Source organism: Colletotrichum higginsianum, chromosome 10 (assembly GCF_001672515.1).
Source record: "Colletotrichum higginsianum IMI 349063 chromosome 10, whole genome shotgun sequence".
NCBI lineage: Eukaryota > Fungi > Ascomycota > Sordariomycetes > Glomerellales > Glomerellaceae > Colletotrichum > Colletotrichum higginsianum.
The window spans coordinates 2,041,509-2,066,804 of NC_030962.1; the positions used below are offsets into that span (position 1 = coordinate 2,041,509).

The 25,296-nt window shown below is 53.4% G+C and overlaps 8 protein-coding genes across 8 annotated transcripts; 3 read left to right on the forward strand and 5 right to left on the reverse strand.

Annotated features, from left to right (window-relative positions):
• Positions 1-533: 533 nt before the first annotated feature.
• On the forward strand, positions 534-1,270 carry CH63R_14089 (DASH complex subunit Duo1; the record flags this gene model as incomplete). The annotated part of the gene is made up of 2 exons (XM_018309063.1): positions 534-794; positions 851-1,270. The coding sequence occupies 2 exons, from the start codon at positions 534-536 to the stop codon at positions 1,268-1,270; spliced, it is 681 nt and encodes a 226-aa protein (XP_018151381.1).
• Positions 1,271-1,349: 79 nt separating this feature from the next.
• Positions 1,350-2,672, reverse strand: CH63R_14090 (uncharacterized protein; the record flags this gene model as incomplete). Its single annotated transcript, XM_018309064.1, has 1 exon — positions 1,350-2,672. The coding sequence occupies one exon, from the start codon at positions 2,670-2,672 to the stop codon at positions 1,350-1,352; it is 1,323 nt and encodes a 440-aa protein (XP_018151382.1).
• A 779-nt stretch (positions 2,673-3,451) lies between these two features.
• CH63R_14091 (Primase zinc finger) lies at positions 3,452-5,873 on the forward strand (the record flags this gene model as incomplete). Its single annotated transcript, XM_018309065.1, has 2 exons — positions 3,452-3,461; positions 3,517-5,873. 2 exons carry the CDS (start codon positions 3,452-3,454, stop codon positions 5,871-5,873), a joined length of 2,367 nt encoding a protein of 788 aa, XP_018151383.1.
• Positions 5,874-6,376: 503 nt separating this feature from the next.
• Positions 6,377-6,556, reverse strand: CH63R_14092 (Alpha-1,2-mannosidase; the record flags this gene model as incomplete). The annotated part of the gene is made up of 1 exon (XM_018309066.1): positions 6,377-6,556. The coding sequence occupies one exon, from the start codon at positions 6,554-6,556 to the stop codon at positions 6,377-6,379; it is 180 nt and encodes a 59-aa protein (XP_018151384.1).
• Positions 6,557-8,252: 1,696 nt separating this feature from the next.
• On the forward strand, positions 8,253-9,689 carry CH63R_14093 (Major facilitator superfamily transporter; the record flags this gene model as incomplete). Its single annotated transcript, XM_018309067.1, has 3 exons — positions 8,253-8,450; positions 8,511-9,002; positions 9,057-9,689. 3 exons carry the CDS (start codon positions 8,253-8,255, stop codon positions 9,687-9,689), a joined length of 1,323 nt encoding a protein of 440 aa, XP_018151385.1.
• A 690-nt stretch (positions 9,690-10,379) lies between these two features.
• On the reverse strand, positions 10,380-12,507 carry CH63R_14094 (Tyrosinase 2; the record flags this gene model as incomplete). The annotated part of the gene is made up of 7 exons (XM_018309068.1): positions 10,380-10,538; positions 10,633-11,238; positions 11,543-11,902; positions 11,963-12,010; positions 12,073-12,152; positions 12,209-12,285; positions 12,335-12,507. The coding sequence occupies 7 exons, from the start codon at positions 12,505-12,507 to the stop codon at positions 10,380-10,382; spliced, it is 1,503 nt and encodes a 500-aa protein (XP_018151386.1).
• A 1,502-nt stretch (positions 12,508-14,009) lies between these two features.
• Positions 14,010-15,146, reverse strand: CH63R_14095 (dihydrodipicolinate synthetase; the record flags this gene model as incomplete). The annotated part of the gene is made up of 1 exon (XM_018309069.1): positions 14,010-15,146. The coding sequence occupies one exon, from the start codon at positions 15,144-15,146 to the stop codon at positions 14,010-14,012; it is 1,137 nt and encodes a 378-aa protein (XP_018151387.1).
• A 5,970-nt stretch (positions 15,147-21,116) lies between these two features.
• On the reverse strand, positions 21,117-22,154 carry CH63R_14096 (acyl-protein thioesterase; the record flags this gene model as incomplete). Its single annotated transcript, XM_018309070.1, has 1 exon — positions 21,117-22,154. The coding sequence occupies one exon, from the start codon at positions 22,152-22,154 to the stop codon at positions 21,117-21,119; it is 1,038 nt and encodes a 345-aa protein (XP_018151388.1).
• Positions 22,155-25,296: the final 3,142 nt, after the last annotated feature.

The following is a 25,296-nucleotide window of genomic DNA, read 5'->3' on the forward strand; positions in this document are numbered from 1 at the left end:
TGCGCAGCGCACCAGCCCCAGCCCCCGTTTTGCACCTGCACCTTCCTTCCTTCCACTGCCGCTCAATCGCTCTCAAGCCTCAATTTTCCATTCAGATTAAGCGAGCCCCACTACCCTATCAGCGGAGGAGACAGAGGGACGAGGGATGAGAGACGCGTCGACTACTCGGATTCTGAGGAGTCGCGTATTTTCGCGTAACAGCAACAGCCGATTGATTGAGTGTTGCCCAAACACTTTTCAGCGCTGTCGGCTGCAGGGGTCAGTCTTCTGCTGCTGCTGCCCCTCACAGAAGGCGCATCGCATCCCACATTTCCCGTCCAAACGGCGCCGGGATCTGAAAGTCTCAATCCATCAACAAATAACGTCACACCCGTCCCCCCCCCCCGCGTTGCGACTACGACTTAAAGACACCCATCCACTGGAAAGAGCGCGCCCCCAAAGAAACTACTTTTCCTTTAGTACACACTTAGATCAACAATAGCCAACAAGAAACACCCGAGTCCGCAGCAGCAGCAGCAGTCAAACCCCCTACTATGGCTGACTACACCGACGATTCCCTAACAGAGGACGTCTGGGCGTCACCCCGACCCGAGGGCGAAAGCGCCCCTCCATCCGATCGGCCCAAGACCCCGAACACACCAAAAACCCCAAAGACACCAAAGACACCTGCAAACCCAAACGTCACTTTTGATAGAGAAGCGGCTTTGCGGAAAGAGCTGGAGGGCGTACGCAACATCAATGCGGCCATCGAGGGCATCATCGCCACCCTAGACAAGGCCAAGGGCAACATGAATGTTTGCTGCTGTCTCACGCTCCTATGGCATGATTCCAGCTGACCTATCCTTCGCAGACTGTCGGCGGTACCGTATCTAACGCATCCACCCTCCTCAACACATGGACTCGCATTCTTTCGCAAACCGAACACAATCAGCGACTCATCCTGAATCCCAACTGGCGCGGCGCAAGCAATGACTTGGTTGAAATCGAGGCCGAAGCAGTCCAGAAGCAACAGCTTGCCGAGAGGCGAGCCGCTGAAGAGGAGCGGCGGCGGGAGGCTGCTCGTCGAAAAAGAGAGGAGGAAGAGGAGGAGCGACAAAGACAGGCCGCCGTCGGCAATGCGCCGCGTGGTCGAGTTGTCTCTCGCGGCCGGGCTCGGGGCACCGCAAGCACCACTCGCGGCCACGGCTACACGAGTAGCACATCGAGGATCGGCAGAGGCGCCGCGAGCATTCGTGGTGGGTATCGGGGGCGAGCTAGAGGTACGGAATAAGAGCATGGTACAAGTTGTTTGCGAACAAGCACCGATACCCAACAATTCATTCAAGCGGTCGGCCGCTGACTGCCTTGTCTTATTTCTTCTTGAAAAAGTCGCTCATTTTCTTCATGCCCTTGGTGTTGACCTTTTCCAGTGCCTTGACACCGCGGCTCTGAGAGGATCTTTTCTTTTTCTCCTCCTCCACCTTGCGCTTCTTCTCGGCGCGAGCCTCTTCCTCTTCCTCATCCAGCATGCGCTTCCTAGAGTAGTCGGCCATGGAACGGGATGATGCAGCTTCCGCGCGAAGTTTGGCCAGTTGAGCCAGGTAGTCGTCAAGAGGCGAGAAATCGACGCCCGACGTTTCTTTGTCGGCGAGGAGATCCTTCAGACTCGATGCCATCCCTGTCGCAAGGTAGCTAGAGCAGATGAAGCCGAAGGCGATCCTGAGCCTCTGGAGCCCCATCACTTCGTCGGATGCTTGGATCGCGCTCACCACCGTCTCCTCAACGACCTCACCTTCGACAGAGGTAGCCACCGTTGGAGCATTCGAGGTAGACGTGGCTGTGCTGTCTTCTGTCGAAACGGAGGACTGGGAATCCCCCGACTCGTTCTTTGCCGCGTTTCCACTTGATTCATCGGTGACTGTCTCGAGGCCTTGCTTGACGACTGTGTTCACGGCGGCTTGTGACTTTTGCACTTGAATGGGTGCTTCCAGGGCTTTTTTGACAAACTTCTCCTCCATCGTAGCGGGGAGGCCGCTGGAGCCCATTGAGCGCGCCTTCGATAGGATCTGGAGAACGAGCTTCTTCTCGCTTAGACGGTACATCTTCTCATCGCCAGCGTCGACGGCATCGCAAACAGACTCCATTCGTGATTCGAGTAGAGCTTGCGTCTTGGGGCTTCGGAGGGCTTCGTACATGTGGGAAGATGACGTAGACAGCGCATCGAAGTAGTCGTCGCTGGAAAGGAAGAGGCGCTTCGTCCCGGAATTCTTTGCGCTGGTAGAGCCGAAGAGTACAGGTACTAGCAAAAAGAGGGGGTCGACGAGCGTCGCGACGAAGAGATCCGCACCGTTGGTGACCTGGGCATCGAGCTGGGACTGTTCCTTGGACGCCGGCTCCTCCAGATGGCCAGGAGCTGTCTCAACCAACCAGCTTCTGGGTGTTGTCTTGGGCGCTGCGATTTTTGTGAACTCGTAGATGCCTGTGTCGGGGCAAAGAAGGTAGCGAGTAGGTTTCGAGTAGCGAGGGTTGGGCAAGGAGATTATGCGAGCGTCTTTTGTTACTTTTCTGGGGATGACGAATAGTTTCGGGGCGTTCGAAGGCTCCTCAGGCAAGGTGTATTTGGCCGTCGAGGAGGCATTGGTGGACTCTAGTTTTGCTGCTGGCGCAGACTTGGTTGATCTTGTTCTCGCCATGTCTTGCTATGGTTGCCGAAGTTAAGCGAATGAGGGAGTGGTATACAATTGAAAAAAAGGTAGAGAGAGAAAACCCAATTGACATAAACCTCCACGGATAGTAGGCTGCAAGGCTCGTCAAAAGGAACGAGGATTTGGCAGTGGACTGTTATGTTGTGCTTGTGATGGTAGTGGAAAGCTACTTTAGTATGATAGGTGCTCAAACCCGTCACAACTCGACCCTGCTGCGCTCAGACTAACTATGACAGCAGACGCGACGCGACGAGACGACTCAATTAGAGAGTGGAACGTGCCCCCAGGGGTTTAGCGCGATCAACCAATGATAGTGACGAAAACCCCAAGATCGATCCACGTCAAACTCCTCTTCTCAGACTAGTTGCCCAGGCTTATCGCGACGACAGGTTCAGATGCAACAATTCGATAACGATTCGAGGCATTCCTACCACACTATTCGTACTTTTGCGTTACCTTACTTTTCCTACCCCAGGTGGCTAGGCTTGCTCGCCAACACCGACGTCGCTCCTTAAGCCACCTCTTCATCTTTCTATCTTGGTTGACAAATTCTCCTTTGTTCTTTGACTGCGATTGTTTGTTTGCCAACACAGACCCCTCACATTTGCCATCAATCGAGTCTTGCGCTGCCCCCCGACGAAGCTGACTAGGCCGGCTGGCGGGTCATGGGCCTTGTGGCGTCGGAGCTCTATCAAGTGGCCTTCCCTAGGAAAGGCTGGGAGACGGCTGTTACGCTCTCTACCACGTCATTGTGATCACCTGGCAATATGCCTCCTGGTTAGTTGCCCCAAAAGTGAGACTTCTGGTGGCCAACATCATAACATTGAAGTAGCCCCACCCAACGAGCCTCAGTGGCCTCCTCGATCCCCTCACGATGTTCTCGCCAGTACACCAGGCGGCCGCGACCGCCTACGACGTCTCGCCAATCGAACATCACCTTCTCCGTCGCCGCTGAGGAGGGGACGTGCAAACTCGACGCTGTCAGCGCGGTCCTTGAACCTACAAGACGAGATGGACGACCACGAGGACGACGATGACGACGAGGAAACGCTTCAGTTGAAGTTGCAGGAGATCCAGGCCAGATTGAGATTGAAAAAGTTGCAGAGCGCAAAGGAGCGAACGGTGGGTGCTGTGTCTCCCCGGCGTAGATCACCGCCACCGCAACAGTCAAGACCGACATCAATAGGCCTAGTGCTCGGCGCAAGTCGAGCGCCTGCGAGACCCGAATCGCAAGCTGCGGTCGAAGTGCCCGTGTCTCCCATACGGAAGATGCAGCCACCACAGCCACAGGCATCGCCTAGTCGGGTCTTGTTAGGCATTGACAAAGGGCTCAAGGGCAAAGATGTCTCGTTGAAACGAGCACCAAGTGTGTTGCGCAGGAACGCGAACTCCCAAGACGGTCAGCAGCAGTTTGGCGGCTACCTCCAAAGGTCAAGGACTCCGGCATTGCAGACCGCGAACGAAATACAACGGCCCTTAAGTTTTAACGAGAGGCTAGCCGCAGCGAGGACGCAAGAGGTTGACCGCCAGGACTTGAGAGACAGAGTCCGGCAGGCCAGGTCTGGGGCTTTTGAGATTGGACAGAAGGAGATTGACCAGTTCAAAGAGACGGCAGTCGATCTTCCGGAGCAGCTTGACCCTACGCCGCAGTTCAGCAGAGACGATATCCTGGGTGCTAAAGCCAAACCCGAACACGGACCCAGGATACTCAACGATACACCTACCCTTTCGGCACCAGCGCCAAAAGACACCAATGACCCGCAGGGCCTTTACGAGCCTCCACCCGACTGGATGATGGCTGGGAAGAAATCTAAGGTGGCACCCGCAGATGTGCCCGAGTCAGAAGCATCGGCTTTCGAGCCATACTCCAGCTTCCATCTCTCGCAGCGCATTCTTCCGCATCAGGTCTTGACAAGGACCTTGTCCGGAAAGAAGATCTTCAAAATGCCAGAATTACTGCGCAAAGTCAAGGGCCCCGAATTTCAGCTTCCAGATATCGAACAAGACATTGTTGTGTTTGCCATTGTCGCAAAAAAGTCGGAACCCCGCCAACACAAGCCTCGACCAGACCAAAACGGGAAGCAATCAGATAGAGGGAAGTACATGGTCATCACACTCTGTGATCTTAAGTGGGAGCTCGAATTGTTTCTCTTTAATACGGGGTTCACCCGATTCTGGAAACTCACCGAAGGCACGGTATTGGCTATTTTGAACCCAACAATCATGCCACCGCCAGTAGGCCGCGAGGCCACCGGAAAGTTCAGTCTAGTGATCAACTCTGATGCAGACACCATCATGGAGATCGGAAAGGCTCGCGACTTGGGGTTTTGTAAATCCATCAAGAGGGACGGGGGCTTCTGCAACTCGTGGGTCAACAAAAAGAGAACCGAGTTCTGCGAATTCCATACCAACGAGGCCGTCACCAAACAACGAGCGACGCGCATGGAAGTAAATTCGATGGACTTTGGTGGTATCGGAAAGAGGCATCGATGGAACTCTCACGATGTTCGGAAACCAGAACCGGAACAAAAGCAGGGCAAATACGACCGGGAAACACACAGCCACTGGTTCGCCACGAAATCAATGAGCTCTGCGCAACTCATTGACGGAGCCCAATCGCTTGCTGACCGGAGAGAAAAGGAAGAAGGGCTGAAAAGGCGGATGCTTGCCCAGGAACGCGAGAGGGGAATCATGCAGCGTCTCAGCAAAATAGGCGCCGGCGCCGGGAAGGAATACATGACGCAGTCGGAACGCACCCGCAACGCCGCGTCTGCGTCTGCCCTCTCTTTATCTGCTCCGTCGACCAGCGTGGCCGAGGAGCGACAGCGTGTCGACGCGAGGAATATGGGTCTGATGGCCCCCAGGAGTAAGGAACTGGCGATTCATCTGAGCCCGATCAAACGGAAGAGGCCCCAGAGCGCGCAATCCAGCTCCTCGGTCGGTGCATCTTCCTCGGCCGCGACAGGGTCGAAAGGTGGTTTCGGCTGGGGCGGCAACCTCAAGGATAAGCTGGCCAAGATGAAGGACGGCGACAAGTTGAGCAATGACAAGCCGCCGGTGCGAAAGAAGACGAGGTTTGTGACAGAGAAGGGGATCCGCGAGGCCGGGAGGGAGAGTCTGGGAATGGACCTGCCGCAGCAGTCGATTTCTTTTGAAGATGACGACGATGACGATTTGATTATTGTGTGAAAGATCAACAGCAGCAGCAGCATTTTTATTTCGGTCTTAGGGTCATAATGGACGGGGAAATTGGTTGGAAAAGCAGCACCGGATGGGTTGTTTGAGCGGTAGGTGTCTTGGGCTTCTTCTTTTACTTCCTCTTCTTATCTCATGTCCATCTTGCAGAGTAATGACTCGTGGCGGAGTTCGCTTGAAGCGGTTATCCTTACTCATCACGGATTCCTAAAGACGGGCTAAAGAAAAAAAAGGGTTAGAGGTCTACCACACGACGCGCAGCCACGCGGCTGGCGAACTTCTTTCTTTGGCAGGAAGAAAGGCCGTTAATTCGAGACATGATGAGGTCGTATGCTATGGAGGCTCAAGCTAAGGAACGGGCAAATGTTTCTCCTCCTTGCCGAGCGTGACTGCTCTCGGGCTAAGTATCTCGTTACTTCTAGACGATGGCTTGCGTGCAAGTAATCTCCCTGGCCACAGATCTCACGATCACGTCCCAACCACATATCTCGACGGTTTCACATCACTATTCCTACTCCAGTCAGACTCCTTGACCCCAAAACCAACACCAACTCCAACATCCTGCCCTGGTTGAGGAAGCCGTAGCCGATCCAGCCCCTGCTGTACGCCTCGCTGTAGAGTCTAGCAGACCGCACGTAGATGTTCTTGTATGCAGCATCGAACCCGACACCCCTCATCATAACCGTCTTCCCCTCGCAGGGCTCCTGACGCGAACCTCTCCAAAGAATGGAGGCGTTACGAAGTATGATTCTTGCCCCGCCACGGAGAACACATCTGTCAACAAAAACGCGACGAAAGCGCCGATGGCGCCCGAGTTGTCGTTCCCGGCAGCCCGCCGCCGCGTGGCGTTGAAGACGAAGGGATATACATGTGGATCCGCTCCGCCGAGAGTCCCGGGCGGCCGGCGTTGTGGTAGAGGTAGCTGGTGAGGAACACGGGCTCGTTGGAATTGTTAGCCAGTGCCGGGGTGTGGAAGTATTCAAGGCGGGAGACAAAAGTTGTCGCCGCCCACCCAGCCGATCAGGGTTGCGGTCGAGTGCGGGACGTCGCTGAGAGGCGGTAGGTCGTTGATAGATGGAATTGTACTGCGGCGCGGTTTACATTTGATGCTGCCAGATGCTCGCCACAATTGTCTCACTCGGGCTCGATGCTAGCGAGCAGAAGCCGGCAAGGTTCGAGCGGGCTATCGGGTCTTGAAGGCCCTACGTTCCGTTCATGTACTTTTGTAGGAAAACCCCGGGGAAGTTCGTATCAGTCCCGTTGATCCAGAGACTTTTGATACGGTTTCCACAGATCTTGTCAGACGCCATGTTTTTGTCGTGAAGCCACCCCCCCCCCCCGAGCCAGCGTCGCGAGACAATAGTCATTGTACGAACACTCCAAGAGTCCTCGACAAAGCGCCCGCTTACTCCCTCCCGTGCATGTCTGATAAGCATAGTGACGGTAGGGGAACTCAGAAAGGTTCGTACATAAGTAAACTTTTGTCGTGGACTCCGTGCGTCTGCTTTGAGCGGCAGGTGGTATCGGGTTATGTATGATGGATCTCGTGGCAGCCCGAGGTTGCCAAGTCATCGACAGCATGCAAAACAGCCTGCCAAGCGCATATCACGATGTGGCGTGTTAGTGTTCCAGCTTGCAGCTTGCACGTCTTGAACCGGATCTCCGCCTACGCACGCACGCACGCACGCACTGCGGCGGATTTGAGTGTCCGACTTTGGGGTTCATCGATGGGTGTTGTGATTCCATCCTTCTGATCCATCTCAGCCGAACGGATGCGAACCCAAGCCTCTGGTAAGTACCTCTTCTACGAAGCTGACGTTGTTGCTTGAATAAATATTTTGGGACAGAATACAGTAGCCGATCAACCTGAACCCCCCTCTTAGCTCGTCCCTGTTACAGGGGGTAGCTCCCATCCCCCTCCACTCAGCTAGGTACTTTAGAACACATACGTACCTATGTAGGTAGGTAATGTAAGGTAGGCACCTTTCTCAAACTAGGTATCTCAGGACTCGCCGTCATTCATTCTACAATCTCCCGCCCTCATCCGAACTTCATCTCCTTCTCTCAAACCAGACGAACTCAATGAGTGCGGTGCAGGATCCTCGAAGGGGCCCCTTGGAGGTTGTCCGCCCGAAACACTCAATGCTCCAGCTTGGCCCCCGAAAAATCGCCCCGTCGATGGAGAAAGACACCTGGACCCTTTAATGCGACTGTCATCATTTCCTAAGCCTTTTTCATCTCCATCCCCGTTCTCCTTGACCCTATCTTAACCTTGTTTTTACTTCAGTCCCATTCCCGCCGAGGTTTCCAGTCGTCTACCAGTTTGTGAACCAGAGACTCACAACCCCAATTTCACTGCTCGCCGCCTCCACCATGTTGGACATATATCAGCTCAACCTCGCCGGCTTGCTCCTTGCCTGTGGCGCCCTCTTTGCCTCTGGAAGACAGGAAAAGCAAAATGTCGCTGGGAAAGATGTGAAGAAGGACGCGAAGCAGAAGCAGAAGCGGCAAGGCTCTCAATGGGCATTCTACGTCGTCTACGCCCTCGTCATGGGCTCGGACTGGCTGCAGGTAGCATTCCTCACTCCCCAGCAAGCAGTATCGCAAAGCTCACACTGACATCACCTTCAGGGCCCGTTCCTCTACTCGTTATACACAAATGAACACCAAATTTCGTCAGACCTTGTCCCATCTCTCTTCACCACCGGCTTCGTCTCGGGCGCTGTGGCCGGCTACTTCATCGGCTCCCTCGCAGATCGCCACGGCCGCAAGGTCAGCTGCCTCTTCTTCTGCGCCGCCTACGCCCTCTCCTGTATCCTCACCACCATTCCTAATGTGACACTGCTCTTCCTGGGCCGCGTCCTGGGTGGCTTGGGCACGAGCCTGCTCTTCAGTGTCTTCGAGAGCTGGATGGTGACGGACTTCCACGCCCGCCGGCTGGGAGATCAGGGGTTGGACTTATCGCGTACGTTTGGATTGATGAGCACCGTCAACAGTGTCGTGGCCATTGTGAGCGGCGTGGTAAGCGAGTGGCTCGTCTCCGCGACGGGGACGCGCAAGGCGCCCTTTTTAACCAGTGTGGTCCTGTTGATCATTGCTTCCAGCGTCATTGCCAGTCAATGGGTAAGATGCACCGTCTCTTTGCCTCCTTCATGACACAGCTGACTGAGAGAAAAGGATGAAAACTACGGCTCGACAGGCAAAGCGTCGCCTTCGAAAGCATCAAGGAGCAAAACGGCCAGCCTCTGGCCCACCATGACCGATAAACGCGTTCTCGCAATCGGCCTCGCCTCGACAATGTTCGAGGGCTCCATGTACCTCTTCGTGGTGCTCTGGTCCCCGGTTCTCGTATCCGCCTCCTCCTCCCCTGAGACCCTCCCTTACGGCATCATCTTCGCCTCATTCATGGCCTCGACCCTCCTCGCCTCTCTCTTGTATCCACGTCTCCTCGCCCTCGTCTCCACACCCTCCCGTTTGCTGCTCTCGGTCCTTCTCGCCGCCAACGTCGTCTTCTTTGCTCTTGGTACTGGTGCCCCGCGCGCGGAGCAGATTACCTTCTGGCTTTTCTGCCTCTTCGAGGCCTGCGTCGGTCTGTACTTTCCGTCGATGGGCTATCTCAAGGGAAAGGTTGTAGACGACGGCGTCAGGGCGCAGGTGTACGGCGTGCTGAGGATCCCGCTCAATGTCTTTGTGGTGGTGAGCCTAATGTTCAGCAGTGACGGGCAGGCGGCCAAGGTGTTTCTCGTTTGCAGCATGTTGCTGCAGGCGAGCTGTGGCGCGTTGTGGCTCATGGACGGGCAGGATGCGTAGAATGAGAGCGCGAGAGATGACCGAAGAAGCAGGCGTGGCATATGCCATGTTCACAAGTTTGCAAAGGAAATAAGCCCAGCTCCATATTCCCGGAACCGTTGCGGCAGGACACTGATCGTTAATCCATCATTTGACTGTACGCCGTCCTCACCGACTGACGTCTACTTAAGCGCCCGTGAGATACTGCCACGGAACAGGTCCCTCATGCCGTCTAGGCACCACGTCTCTCGCTCGCCCTGGTATCGGGTCTCATCGTGCCACGTTTTGGTGGTCTGGTGTTTCCGGCGTTGTTACCTTTTCACTACCACAACATCCACTTGTTCGACGTTGCGCAATGTGCAATTATACATGGTGTTTCTGAAGCCGACTACGATGTACGCCAGAGATGCTCCGCGCGCGCAAATAATACCAATGTCAACTGATGAATCAGACGGTCAAAAAAGCACAAGAACACCGCTGGAAGTGTCTCACTTTCAGACTTGAGAGGCCCGTTACTGTACACCTTGAATGACTACTAACACACTGCGCCTCACTTTTTCGCGATGCTGGCCGCCTGGCCTTGGAACGAGTCAAATGAAACGTAGGGTATCCCGTCATGCCGTATCGCTTCAGGATATCACAGCTTGCCAAATGATCCGTACATACATACACATATAGCCGCCACCACTAACGGTTCCACAACACGGCTATCTAGTTGCTGATTGTCAAGGGTCGCGCTTTCACAGCGCGACATTGTGCTTCACCGATCGTCGGCAGTTCGTTAAGCGAATCGGGCGCCACGAAGTTCACGTCCTCAACCTCGATCTTCAAGCTCGGCACGCGGTCCAACGGGGTCGTTGTTCCGTCAAGCTGGGCGAAATCTCCATCAGCACACGCTTTCTATCTCCCAAAAGAAGATTGACCGCATAGCCAAAGGAATTGCGGGTGCAACGGTCGGACTCACGTTATTGATCACAACCTCCAACCCGTACTCGACGTCGCCCAGTACACTCTTCGACGAGAGCCCACGGAAGCCCGCCACCTCGACCCCCCTGCTCAGTGGGATCTCATCGTAGCTTTTCCCCTTCTTGGGCATGTCCAGCAGCGTAAAGGACCCGGCCAGCTTGCCCTTCAGATACAGCTGCACCTGGCACGGCAACTCCAGCTCTCCCCTCTCTACCTCGACCTTGGCGAAGTACTCCCTCTTCGTCACTTCCTTCCGCCTCCTCAGCCCCTGAGGCGAGAGTCCTCGCTTTCTCTGCTGCTCCGACGGACCGTACAGGAGGTTCACCGTCCTTCTGACGGCCATCTTGGTCTCTCCCGGCGCCTGGTCCCAGAACCGCATGGGCTCGTACGTGTACCCCCAGTCGCGGACGTGCGTCACCGACTCACTTGTGAGCGGGCTGCCCCCCGAGCCCATGAATGGCCAGATGGGATACTGCGGCGTCACCGTTGTGCCCGCCGGCGTGGCGAACATTTCGTTGGAGGTGTACGAGAAGTGCATTTTGGCATTTTCGAAGTGAAGGGACTGCCAGAAGGCGATGAGACGGTCGACGTTGGCATGATGGAGCTAGCTTTCATGAGAGTTAGCAGCAATGCCTTGGGCTAAAGGGATGCGGTTGTCACCTACAACAACGGTTCAAAGGCAGAAGTTGACAGAGTGAGGAGATCTTGGCCACATGCTGCTGCGACGTGGACTTCCCCATGGGGTCCTTCGAAGTTGGCCCCTTGGCTCTGAGCCGAAACCATCTCATGGAACGTGGTGGCCTTGACGAAGACGTTGTACTGAAACTAGTCAACGAGAAACGTCTCATCACACGACCAACAGAACGAAACTCTACATCCCGGTGAATCACAAAAGTCGCGGAACTCACCGTCTTCTCCTTCAGGTTGAAACCCGCGAGCTTTTCGTTAGCCGTCTCCGGATAAGTCTCGCCGTCATTGGCGCAACGCCTCGTGGAGTTCGTCCCATCGAATCGACCGAAATAGCCGTCTAGAGCGGACTGGGGATATTTGAACCGGTACAGCGGGTTCCTGACGCTCGCGGGCTGTACCAAGCCGGCTACGGGCTTGTTGACGATCACCGTCGGCATCGCCGTCACAGGCGGGACTTGGTGGTTTTCGGCCCAGTCCCAATACGCGATGCGCAAACTCTCTGCGGCTTCCAAGTACTTCCTCTTGTGAGGCTCTGGGTAGGATATCGCAATGCGCTTAGCCTGGCGTACGAGAACTTGCTGCGAGCAAGTCAAGTCATGGTCAACGCGATGCTGGGTTTGTGAAACGGTAGTACGAACCTCATATAGCGAGAGATAGCCGCGATGCCAGGTGCCAAACAACACTTGCTAGGGATACCTTAGTCAAAATCCAGATTATGCGTGGCATCCGACGTCTTTGGATGGCGTACGTTGTGAGGACAGTATCCTGCGTCTGCTCCCGTCTGCGGTCCGCCACCGGACCAGGCCATGTATGGCTGGCCGTGGATTCCTGAAAGCCTCAGCAAAGTGAACAAGAACACTCAAGGGGTCTTTTCGAATACTAACCGGCTATCTGGAAGTAAGACGTCGGATCCGTCTCGTTTGCATCTTGCATGGCAGTAAGAGCTGCAATGTAGAGATCCCTATGGGATCGTGAGCGACAGCAACCCTCGTCTGAGGGGCGGGTAGTACCATTGTGGCCCTCTTTCGTCGAAGACGCTGTTGATGTTCCTCCTGATGGGCATCTCGCCAGTTCTCGTGTTGACGCCGGACCTAACCCCGGCGACCGGAATCTCTTGCGCGGCGGCAAACCATTGAACTGCCGACAAGACACCAAAGACTAGTATGAACTGAAGAGCAGTCATCGTGTAATCCAGTCAATGGTCCGAAGGCCCAGATTCAAAGTCATGAGAGTCCAAAAAGAAGCGAAAGAATCAGGGCCACTTTCGCTTTGCCAAAAAAATCAACACAGAATCGGATTCGACTTTATCTGTTTTCTCTCTGAAGCGTTTAAGCTCTCCACCGTCCCCCCCCCCCACGCTGTTACCAACCTTGTGGCCCGTTCAACATGCGGCATGGAAATACTTGATACGGCTTACGCTGCTACTGTCGCGTGTTGTTGCGCAACATAGTGACGCTAGTCGGCTGAAATGCCACCCTACCCTCCCTTATGCTCTTACAAGTAGGTCTATGGGCGCATGACAGGTGACGAAGAATCCAGGAACGGTCGTGTGTCTGACTAAACTTCCAGATGCAGACCGAAATTAGCAATGGCGGCAGTCGTTGTATCGCAGATGCCCAAATACCTCCATGTATCTCCGTTTGTTTTGGGAGTGTTGGCCAGAGACACTCGCCCGGAACAGAGAAATCTCCTCGCCCCGCCGATTGTTAGACCGACTTTGGATTCATGAACTTGGCGGGTGGCTGCGCGCATATATTGCTGGGTGGATAGGCGGACAAACACAGCGAGAAAGAACGGAGCGGTCAAAGCTGGGCCTCTCCTTGCCCTCCTGATACTTTTCCCTGTCGCCTTGGATGACGACTACCTGCTATTTTGGCGTCGAACAGCAGACTTTGCGGTCCATTGTTGATCACAACGTCCTTCGAGTCGCACGAGGAGAGCCACCCACCACTGTTTACGCAGGGTCGTCGCTCCTCCATGATGCAGCCAGCCGATGGTGTAACGTTGCGAAACCCATGGATTCTGGGTCATTTTGCTGTTGCCCTCACCGCTTGCGAACTATTTTCGATTTACATGGAAAGCGCCATGCTATCTTTCCAATGGGCTGTAAGTCCTACGCTGCACGGTGTACATGAAGTGCTCTGACGTGGCAAAGTCAGGGTTATGCGAGTGCCATCGGAAGTGATTTCCTAGCCTCTGAAAGGACCAGGAGACGTGGACGTGTACTTTCTGTTGCGTTGTTGAAGATGGGTATGCACGGAGTGTAAACATGTGTTACATTCAACACTATGATATACTTGCCGGCATCATCAAGTGTCTTGTTCAACGTTTGCACTTGAAGAACTTGCTAGTCTAGTCCAGAAGACAAAGAGTGTTTTCTTATATTGAAGATAAAGATATGCCAAAAGTTGCCTTCAGCCATGCAACTTTTGTCAAAGTAAGGCGTGAAGAATAGAGTGAAGTTGTCTCGGACAGCTCTATCCTAAAAGATGCGCCTGGGTGTGAAGTTGATGGCAGCCATGACTCTTTGCTCGGGTAACATTATCCATACCCTCCATTTTTGCCGGGGACTACCCAAGTAATCTTATGATCCCATTAATCTGCGGGTTCCTACGCAACGCCGATGCAGTCCTCGTCGTCTGTCCAGGTTGGCCCGATTCTAGTTCGTGTCCTGATTTACTAGGCCTACAGGGACTTCTCAAGAACGACAAGATCTCGGTAACCCTCTTTCCACTTTGCCATTTGTTCCGTTGTTGGCCTTGGCAAGGGACTCCGGGCGACGCCTCCATAACCCAACCATGCTTGAAGACCAGCCTTCACGCCAACAACGCCCCCTTGGATGGCAGCCCAATCACCTTGTGATACGATCTCCTGCATATACTGAGCTTCTTGGTGGCTGCCCTCTTGATAAAGCTCAATGGTTCTAATGCAGGCCTTGGGGGCAATGTTGGCTAGGCCTGCAAGGATGCCGTGTCCTCCGGCCACGAGAGACTGAATTGAGAAATCTGCAGAGCCGGCCAGGACAAGGAACTCAGGAGCCTTGGCATTGGGACTCTTTGTCAATTTCCTCGTGGAGGCCGCAACACGATTCAACTTGCCCGTGTTTCCGCATGTCAGCTTGACGCCGACAATGTTGGGGTGTTGAGACAGCTGGACGATGACGTCGGAAGATAGGTCCAAGCCTCCAACCGCTCCGGGGAAGTTGTAGATGATGATGGGGATCGGCGATGAATCTGCTACAGCGTTGAAGAACTCGAGGATGGTTTCTGACGATGGCGCAAATAGACCAGAGTAGTAAGACGGAGGGAGAACGAGGGCATAATCTCCGCCAGCAGCCCAGGCTTCGGTGCAATATTGTATGGTTTCGCGAGTGCTCTGGCTTCCGCAACCGACGATGATGGGCATGTGAGAGAATCCAGCGTCATTAAGGGCTTGCCGAGTCGTTGACGTGACGAGCTGGCGTTCGGCGTGAGTGAGATGAACAGCCTCCCCGTTTGACCCCTGCGTGGCAAGGCCGGTGACACCAGCCTGGGCGAGTCGCACAGCATGGCGAGAGATGGTATCAATGTCCACGTTCTCCGTGCCGGTCTCGAAGAAGCACATGGTAGGTACGTAGACCCCGGGAACAAGTGGCCGGGTTTCATGGAGACCTACACCGAGCGATGCGCTGTCGTACGAGCTGCTGAGAGGAGAATGCGACTCAGCGGGGGCTAGGCTGCTGCTGACTTTGAGATTGGAAGAAGTGCTCGACTGGAAGGAGATACTGCCGAAGCCGGCTGTGAAACTACCTGCCGGTGAAGGCGCGTCCTGGTGAGGGGCCATGGTTGGTGCAGAAGTTCTGTAGAATATGTTTTGGTCCCAAGTATGACGGCAGTGAGCACAGCGTATGTTGTGCGAAGCGTGCTAGATGTGTTATGACAATGACGGGAAGGTGTGACGGAAAGTCTGGTCGGGAAATAGAACAAATAGTTCACCGAATCATATATCTCGTAGAACTCGCGGGCTTGAGAATCCAGAAAAGACTAACACGATGTGTAGGTAGTGAGTGATTCATCAGAAAGGGGACGATGGGAGCCTTTTTAATAGCCGGGAGAAGAAGAGCGAGAAAGGACTGGTCATAAGGCAGGGCCCTGTCATACATTGCCTCTTCGCTCAACAGGTCTATCTTAGTCTTGCTGCAAGTCGTGGCGTCCAAGACAGCTTCATGGCTCCATGTTTGCGATGGCTCGCCCCATGCACTAAGCCACCGTCACCCAAGATCAACGGCTAGGCCATGGCTCAGCCGGAAAAACGAATTTCTGTACGTACAAGTAGGTAGGCACGTCCTGCCAGTCGCGCCATGCGAATGGGAAGATAGGAGCAGGCCATTCTGACTGCGTCAAGGATTCGCCCTGTCCGGCTGTGGCACGACGATAGTGCAGCAAGAAACCAGGGATCGGTAGGAGAATTTGTAGCGCCTGGGCCAGAAAGCTGCGACACAGTGCGTGAAATTCGAGGTAGGGTTGGTGCTTGATATCCCATGCAAGAGAAGAGATGGGCGTTTGCCGAAAAGAGAGGTGAGGGTAGGATGTCAGAGATCCGGAGCTGACCCAAACCAAATCAGGCGAGACATGGTCGGGGTCAAGGAGGATTTCTTCTGGGGAACGCCTACTGGCCCAGGCCCAGGCCCAGGCCCAGCTGAGTGGGGGTTAGTTCGCTCCAGCAGCCCCCGATGTGCCGTACCATCTCAACGCCGCTCTCACTTGAGGGGATTACTTGTAGAGTTGGTTCGTCGGAATCCCCGGACAAAGCCATCGTTGAGCAGTACTTGTGAGCTTCAGATTGTCCATTCGTCGTTTGAATCGAAATAGGCCGCGAATACACAAGAGCTCCAGCCGCAGCATAACGATACGAAACGCAGTGCGGGACAAATGCTGAATACGGCCACGGCAAAGGCGCGTGAACGTTGTCCGTTCCCCAACACGGGTGATAATAGCAAGTTCATGACAACGTGGCCGACATCTATGGACAGCAGTTTTGGTCTCGACATGATGCTGAGAAAAGAACTGCTGGAGCAATGACAGTCTGTGCAATTCAATTCCAGTTGGGGGGTTGACTTGTTCCTGTATGGTGTTCCCAGGCTGTGGTACAAGCACAAGTGTGATTTACAGACATGTCATGTGTTCGGCATCCGAGACTTGACATGCTGAGAGCCCCGTCAATGAGCCGTGAAGACCCCCGATGAGCCAAACAACACCATGACGGTACAATAGGGCATTGGCCGATGCCAACCTGGCCAGATGACGTCGCGCCACTGACCACGAAGCGCCCTTTCTGCTGGTGGAGTAGGCATGCAGTGTGGTCTTTGAAAGATGGTGAGTGTGGACCGACCTTGAAGGACTGGTAATGTTACGATGATGTCTTGCGCGAGCGTTCGGACCTTCCATCCAACGTTTTTTTTCCTTTGCGGGAAGGGGGGGGGGGGCAATGAGACTTTGTTATTAAGATCTGCAGATGGTAAGCGTAACAGCGATGGACCGCAGTGGCTGTATTTCAAGCACACGCCGTAATTGTGCTGATCTGCCGCAGGGTTGGCTCCCAAGTGCTATCATGACCTAGCTGCCAGGTTGTCATTCGCAGATGGTCCACGTCGAACGAAGTTCAAGCGGCTGTCGTGGAAAATAGTCTTGGCAGCGGTGAAGCACGACTGTATGGTTGTATTGTCGTATGTGGTCCCAATGCTGCAGCCATTCGCTTTCGAAAGTGGCCGAGTCAAAAGCCTCGGTCGCGTCGACGGGCATGTTCGGGGTCTCGCAGCCAATTGGCGGTCGCTCATTTCGAGCGGCTGGATGCATAGGACACGGGATCATGACGCTTCCGCAGGGCATGTGACTTGAGGAATGCAGAGTCTGCAGTTCCTGATGAAGTTAGGGCTGCGCGCGTATACGTTGGACTCGGCCAAGAAGTAGAAGTCGGCGGAAAGTCCATTTGCATGTTGCACTGCTGTGAAGACGGAACGAGGTTGTTGCTGCATCTGTTGGGTTGGGCGGGACCCTTCTGATGATTGACGTGGCAATGACATGAGACCGAAGATGAGATGGCCACAGGAAGATGAGAGGATGCCATCATGAGAACTGGCGAGAGCGAGAGTGACAGTTGGGGTTCAGGTGACGTGAAAGAAGGTTGTGTGGTGTGCCCACGAGATAATGCTGGGAACGTTTCAACAACACGATAAGTAGACTGACTAGGTAACTAAAGTACAGGCCATGCCACCATGAGGTACCAAGGTATTCGCAAGTTTCCCAACTTACCCGTCTACCTTACATATGCCAATACTCTTTGTGTCTTCCCCCTTACACGTTGTCGTCCTTCTCAGGGATCTATTCCGAGCACAAACTGGTGTGAAGCAACTCCTGATCGTCGACGACGGCCTCTCGGACTCAGCTTATTCTTGGGGCTTCGGAAGAAAGACCGGACGCAATGGTGAGAAAAGCACCCAGCATCAGGCGCCACACACACACACACAGCCGCAGCTGCAAGTCATCTTTTGCTGGAACAAACTATCCACCCACTCACTCTCTGAGGCCTGGCCGCCTGCTGGCTTGCATGATGCAGGAATCTTGCCAATGGAATCCCGCAGCTCATTCCCCGAAGATACTCGAGGACTGTCCATATCGGGACAGTGTCTTCGTCATGCGTCCGCAATACTTTTCAAAAACTAGCATTCCCTAGTCTAGGCTCTCTAGATATCTGATCAACAACAGAGAGGACCTGGCGCCTGGAACTCAACCGCGCAGTATGCCTTGCTATCGTCGGATACCGGACGGATCGACATACATCAAAGGGCACTAACCCCCACGCTATTAATCCACAACCAACAACCAGCACCTCAGGACCACCACCAGCCAGCCTCTTCAGTCCGGAAGGGGGTGTGGGTGGCGCTCCTGTCATGAGTCGTCGTCGTCGTCGTCGTCGTCAATCCTTCCGCGGGATCAAAGCTTGTGGCACTCTTTCAAGAATTCGACAGCTTGTCCCATGTAGCTGTAGCCATGTCGGCCCTGCCCAGGATAATTCTGCTTGCAGTTTGATGTTGCTGGATCTTATTTACACATTTCTGTTTCTACAGGTCCTACTATATATCGATCAACGCTGCCTGGTTCGCCGAACCATATTCTTACACAGGCAAAGGGCCCGCCCGTCATCTTCTGCGCGTCGACGGCGGTCAACATTACCTTCGACCCCTGCTTGAAAGGAAGATGCATCCGACATGTTCCCAAAAGATTCCTGCCGCATCAGCTCGTGACCAAGAAACGGGCTGTAGGTGTGCCCGAGTTCTTGGCTAGAAGCTGTCGACAGTGTGCGTCCTGGCGTGTCTCACAGTGTTTGTCCGCTCTCGAAACCACTACCCCAACAAGCTCGCCGGGGCCTTTCTTGCTAGGCTTTCCATTGGTATGCTCGGGAATAGCTGGCGTCGGCTGACCTGAAATTCCCCAGAATGCTTCAGAACTCCGTCTACGCGGTGTAGACGTGGCCTCGGAAGCGCTCCGTTCCTACTACCTGGTATTACACCATGCCTCATGTCGGATAGCGGCACATCGCCACTATCGCCCTCTCCTGCTTTCTGGACAACCGGCTCCCCCGCACTTTGTAGAATGCTCATCTGATGTTCCCTTTTGCAGCCATCAAGTCGTCCTCCTCAGCCGCACCGTGTCATGCTTTCATCGACTCTGTCCCTTTTCTTCTCTCATTGCTTGCTTGGAAATACGGCATGCGTCTTCTCTCCCTTCCGATTGACGGATAAATGCCCCATCCACCGCAGAGCTTCTGGCCTCAATCGCTCGCCTCGTTTCGGTCCCGCCTTCAGCATGCGATCCATAGCTTCCTGGCCGCGGCAGAACTGTCACCTTAACGGGGCGCCCCCACTCGCGTTACACAACTCCCACTCCTGCCGTTGGCCGTTGTAGAGGGAACCAGGCCTCTGGCACCGCATCATCCATACGAAGATCAGCACCGAGCCGCCTGTGCCACGTCTGCGGCCTTGGAAAATCCGGGGGGGGAACGTCATGCGTTGCTGATCTCTACAGCAGCCTGACCTGTTACGGAACCTGACATGACCGACGCCATCCCCGTATGGACCATGGTGCACAACTCTGCTCGGCACTTTTATAATGCACGAGAACACATTCTAGCCGCTGTCTCGCTATTGATGTATTTCAGACCTGTCAGCAACATCTTCTTCCGTCACCTTGGTCATCGTGGAAGCTCCGGAACTTGCCTCTAAGCCGCTCAATGCCGAGGTAACTCATCCGGCAATGAGCCCACTTACACGTGTCGTGGTTACCCTGGTACTCGGGGTCCAACAACAAATTCCCTCTGTTTCGAAGTGGGATGCTATGGACGAACCGCAGGCGTACAATGAGAGAATATGTTGTCTCCTATCCGCTCTACCGGTTGCTCGACACAGAGCACGACTGTAATTGTTTCCCTCTCCATCGTTCTAGCAGAGAGAGGCATATCGATGGTCCACAAACATGTTGCGGTTACAGTCGGTGAAGTGCTTTTCCCTTCCTATGGTTGCGAATCCTCGTACGCCATTGTTTTCGTCGTGCCCTTGGCGTTGTTTTTACCCCTGTCCTTCGATTTCCTTCCCCAAAAGTTCAGTCGCGTTCGTCATCGTGCCACTCGGAAGCACCAGAGCTAGGTGTTCGAATCTCCGACTTTCTGCCGTTTGTCTAAGCACGTTTCACCGAGACATCGACTGTTGGCTTTCTGGAATGCTTTAGAATCCCTGGCCCACCTATAACCTGTGCCCCTTCCTGGCATGTGAACAGTGTGTCTTCTGTCTCTCAGCACTCAACATATGCCGGAGAACTTGTGATTGTCTTAACAGTTACATGCCAATGAGACTGTCTCGTTGAACCGGGAACCCCCACACCCCACGACCTTCATGTGCGGGCGGGACAAGGTATGTCCACAGACTTCCCCGAAGGAGCTGGGATGACGAGGCAATCAGTCAACCCCGGACACCATTCTAGAGGCTGGCTCTCAGGACTTTAAGGGGTCTCAGTGGTAGTCTCCAGAGTGATCCCCGTCGAGGCAATGCTTTTGAGATGTGAGCCGACGGCGACCAGCCTTCCTATTAGTCTGGGACTAGTAACCGTCAATATACATGAACAGGCTCTATTCCGACGACATCCCTCGCACAACACAGTTCTTACATCCGTGAAGCACGATGCCTGGCTCAAGACTTTATCCTTAAGTAGTCGAGGAGCAACGATATCAGCCACAGTATATTCCACATTCCAACCGTTGTGTGTATGCCAAGTAAAGCTACTTTGCATTGAAACCTTATGGACAAACGTAGGTACTTCAAGCGAATCAAGACCTCTCTAGCTCAGTTCAAGGCCTCCAAAGCTCGAGTCGAGAATTTCAGCTGGAACACCCGGACATGACATACCTAGACTTGAATAAAGGAGGTATCACCTACGCGCAGTACAGCCATTATCTAAAGCAGTGAAGTTGTATCGCAGACTTGTTGAACTCAAGATGTGCAATATCCCCGTAATTCACCTCGACATCACACTTGGCAGGCGTTGCTCTCTCAACGGCGATTAGCTCCCAGTGGGAAGCAGCCGCACATGCAGCGATGACCACATCCCGTTCTGAGTAGGTCCTGCAAAGTCAAAGTTTAGCAAAAAAGACGGTATACGTCTCCCTCGACAGGGGTGACGACACATCCTGATCACATCTGGCACCTGTGTCTGTTTGCGACGAACCGACGGCAATCGCCATACTCATGATTAAGTTTTACTACTACAGGTGACCAACCTGGCTATCGAGTTCCTGTTTCTTCCCTTCTCGGTAATCTCCCGGACGCCCTCCGAGATGCACGTGGCAACCCTCGCCCTCAAGGAACTTGAGCAAATCTTGTAACATTTCCTTCGAATACCAATGGTCCAGCTCGCGGTATGTTTTGAACTGGACATTGCAACCCATCAGCTGTAGTATCCTGCAGGCCTGCTGACCATGCCGCAGCAGCACTTTGTCGTCCCTGCCTCCGTGGCCGAGAAAAACGGGTGTCTTTTGGAATGGCGGTACTGATCCGAATGACCGTGGCGGAAGACCAACCTCTTCCCGCAGTATGCGTAGAGCTTCTTCGAGGGGATTCGCCTCCGGGTCATCCTGATTCCAGCCAAAAGGCGATCCATCACTTGATGAGCCGAAGATGTTGTCATCCGGCTCTACCCGGCCGGTGTCCTCGTGTTCGTCATCCATGGCATGGTGACGGTCGCGCAGAGTATCCTCAATTGCTCCGGCCATAGGCAGCATCCCGCACATGCCCAGAAACCCGCCGAGAGCATCCCCTTCCCACAGTAGCAAGCAGAGGAGTGCAGCAGCGCAGCCTTGACTGAAGCCGCCTAGGAATACCCTACCAGTGTTTCCTACACGCGAAGCTTCTTCCCTCATGAGCGCATGCACAAATTCGATGGTTTCCCGTGCATGCCCTAACACGGCCTCCTCCCAATCACCACTCCCGTCATACCATTGGTTGATGATGGAGCGTCGATAGATTGTCGCCCTGGATCGAGGCGCAGTTGGAAAGACGAATTGTGTGTGTGGCAATGCTTCTCTTAGAGTGAAATTGTCGGATCCTGGTCCGTGAACCGTTGTGGAGAGAAACGGCGGCGCAAAGATACGCGCACTCGACCCCCGACCGTGTAGGAAAATGATGGAATGCAGGTGCGGTTGCTTCAACGGCGGAATGACTGTGGGGCTCTGGAATGCATGAAGTGGCAGACGTGGTTCATCAGTAACGCCAGGAGTAGGCTCTAAGTCGTGGCCTCCAGGCATTGTTACCAAGTTTGGAACATTCAAAATCTGTCGCTGGACCACGGCGGGATTGGATGAAATTCGGCCATGGGGCCGAGGGGTCCCACATTCGGAGCGGGGGCTCTCCCGAGGCCCGGTCTCCGCTTGCTTGCTGAATTTGGTAATTGAGGATAAGAGCCATTCAGATAGAGCATGGGGGAAAAAAGATGTCTGGTGTCCTGGGAGAAAGGCAGCGAAAGAGACCGGAAATTGCACCTCAAAATGTATCCTTTCTTCGCATTCCATCTATCATACGTAAGTAATGGGTGTCTTCGTTTCCCCGTAAATCCTTCTTCATGCCTTCCGGCCGGCAGTTGACTGCTAGTAAGTCGGCAACCTTATGTCAGATAAGATTGTTGGCTCAGCTCACTGACATGGAACTCCGTCCATGCACCACCAATTATCCAGTGAAGCAGCCAAACTAGACGCCATCGGGTCCCGAACACATCTTGCCGTTCTCACCTTGCACTTCCAACCTACTTCTGGGCCCTCAGAAGATTATATTGTGAGTGGGCAGCAGGAGAGCTATCAGAATGATCCAGTGGCCTAGGGTCCTCTCCAGCGGCCCAGCTATTTGGAAACAGGGCTCGCTCGTGTAGGATATTCTGGTCTTGATAAATTCACAGTAAACAGGGTAGTAGCCAGCCTCTATACGGTTTGTAACCGTCAACACGTCTCTCCTCCGCGAGTCGACATAAGTATCATTTATTGCCAGGTTACCATATATGAAGTTGTGCTCCTGGCTGACGCACTTCCTGAGCTCTTCAATCATTCCAACGGCGTTACGGATGAGGTTAATGTCATAGACCACAGTAGCAATGCTGGCTCTTAAGATGTCAACGAACTCTGCATTGTTTGCGTAGACGCGTTGTTGGTTAACAGGGTTACTATCAGAACGGGAGATGTAGCGATCGGCAATGGTCGTTAGATTTCAAGCACAACTTGGGCTGATTCCATTCTTCCCACTTATCGGCCGCTCGTTGACAGCTTCGGTACCGGCAAACGACGGTATCACGACTTCAACGGAGTGGATGGTTGCTAGTCTCCTCGTTGAGATATAAGAACATTCGATACCTCCAATACTCGTCAGAACTGGCGTGCCTCAGAGTGTTGAAAGGTACCGAGGCTAGCCGCGAGGTTGGAGGCGGAGACGAAGGCGGAGGCGAAGGTAGTGGGGGAAACTTTCCCTTCTAGACTGGTCATTTCAGTATTCCGTGTTGTTTTGATGGGGCTGCTCGGGTTTGGTCAGGCATATGACATCCGAAAAGATTCTATCGACCTGCTGCTCCTTGCAAAGTAGTCCATGAACATCTTCTTGACCAGTGATCATTGGGCGCATGGTACGCTAGATCATCGTTAGAAAAAGGATGAGTGATACCGTTTTGATTGAATGGCACGCTGTTTTCATGATCTGTCAGACAAACAAGAGGAAAGAAGCCGAGTTTCAATGGGTGCAATGAGCAGTGGTTTAAATTATCGTTCATCTGCCAACGATATGGCTATTGCGGTTCTGGTATCTCGAAACGCTGGAGGCTACTCAGGCCATGTTGGGATGCGTCCTCTCAGACAATGGACTCATTCGACCGTATGTACTCTTGAGTCTAACTTTCAGGGTGTGAGCATTCTAATCCACAAGTTCTCAAAATTGTTCTCGTAGATATGATATGTTGCTCGCATGCTGTCAAACAAGGCCAACCTCATCCTCGGCAACCATTTCAGATAGATGGCGAATATATTGACTTTCTCGATGACACTTCTCTATGCCCGAGAAAACTGCGACCTTTGAAAACGATCAACATTGAATGTGGAGTAAATAGTCAAGCCCTGGAACAAGATTTTGTGCGTCACTGGAACCGGGGGTCTACCCCGGCGACCATGGACTCAAGTTGATAGGTTCGACATGCCGAAAGCAGCCTGAACCATAAAACATGACGTACAACATTTAATTTCATGATAATCTATGAGCCGGTGCCGAATTCAATTTAATAAACATACCGGGAAACATATGATGTTTCAGTTACCTGATAGACATGGATAAAGTCGCCTACGTGATAGTGAACGTCTGGTAGGTGCTTAGTGCCTAGGTGGACCAAAAAGTTCTCGGATGTATCGCCTGTCACTGTATAAGCAACATACCCTTCGGTATCTGGGGATGGAATATTTTATCATCATCACACCAGTATATCTCTCCATCGTTGGTCTCTTCGTCTTCCGCTTTGGCTCTTCCAAGCTCTGACAACGAGTGCACTCCCATACTCGTGACGCGTCATCTGTTCCAGTAGCCAATGTATCGACATTTCGCTTTCGATGGCATATTCAAGATCCAATTCTGGAATCAAGCATCACTTGATCTCGTCATATCGATGGTAAAGTCCTTGATGACTGAACTTACAATAAGACGTTACATCATCAGCCAACTCTAAAGAACGGCCTGGTTCTCTCGTGTCAACTTCACCTAGTGTCACGCAATCAACCCCTCGTTTATACGAACAACCGTGTTGCCTCTGATCACGAAGTCAAGTTTAAAAAAGCGGCTGGGATCGCCTTCCCAAGTTCTGCACTCCGATATACCAATCACAGGTAAGTTTCCTTGACCTGCAAAAGGGCTACGCAATCATAGGGTCTTTGACTTGGAGATTGCATGTACTTTATTTGGACACCGTCTCCTTCGATGGGACTGTCTCCTGCTATAACAATCATAACGCTGATAGACGTTGATGCTTGTCAACGTTGCACTTCTCGAAGACTACTTACACACCTCGGGATCGACTGCGAGTTTGTTTCCAGGCTTTCGTTGGCCGTAGCAACACCATGAAATACTCACCAGATCGTCACTACCTATTTTATTTTAGGCAGGGGACCCTAAGGCGGGGTCGAACAGCGGCTCAACTTCTTAGACGTGAACGACGAGAGGCAAGAAACACTTCTGGCAAGCGGTGTTGCGGGGAGTCTCAATCGCAGAAGAAATGGAATAAAGTACACTCACTAGTAAAAATGAGTGAAGGACCTCGACTATCTCTCTACACAATGAGAGACTGAGAATGCTTGCAAAACAGTGTGCCCTCAGGCTTACGTCAATGTTTCGACAATTTGCATTGCGCCCTATGCCGTCATGATGATCAGT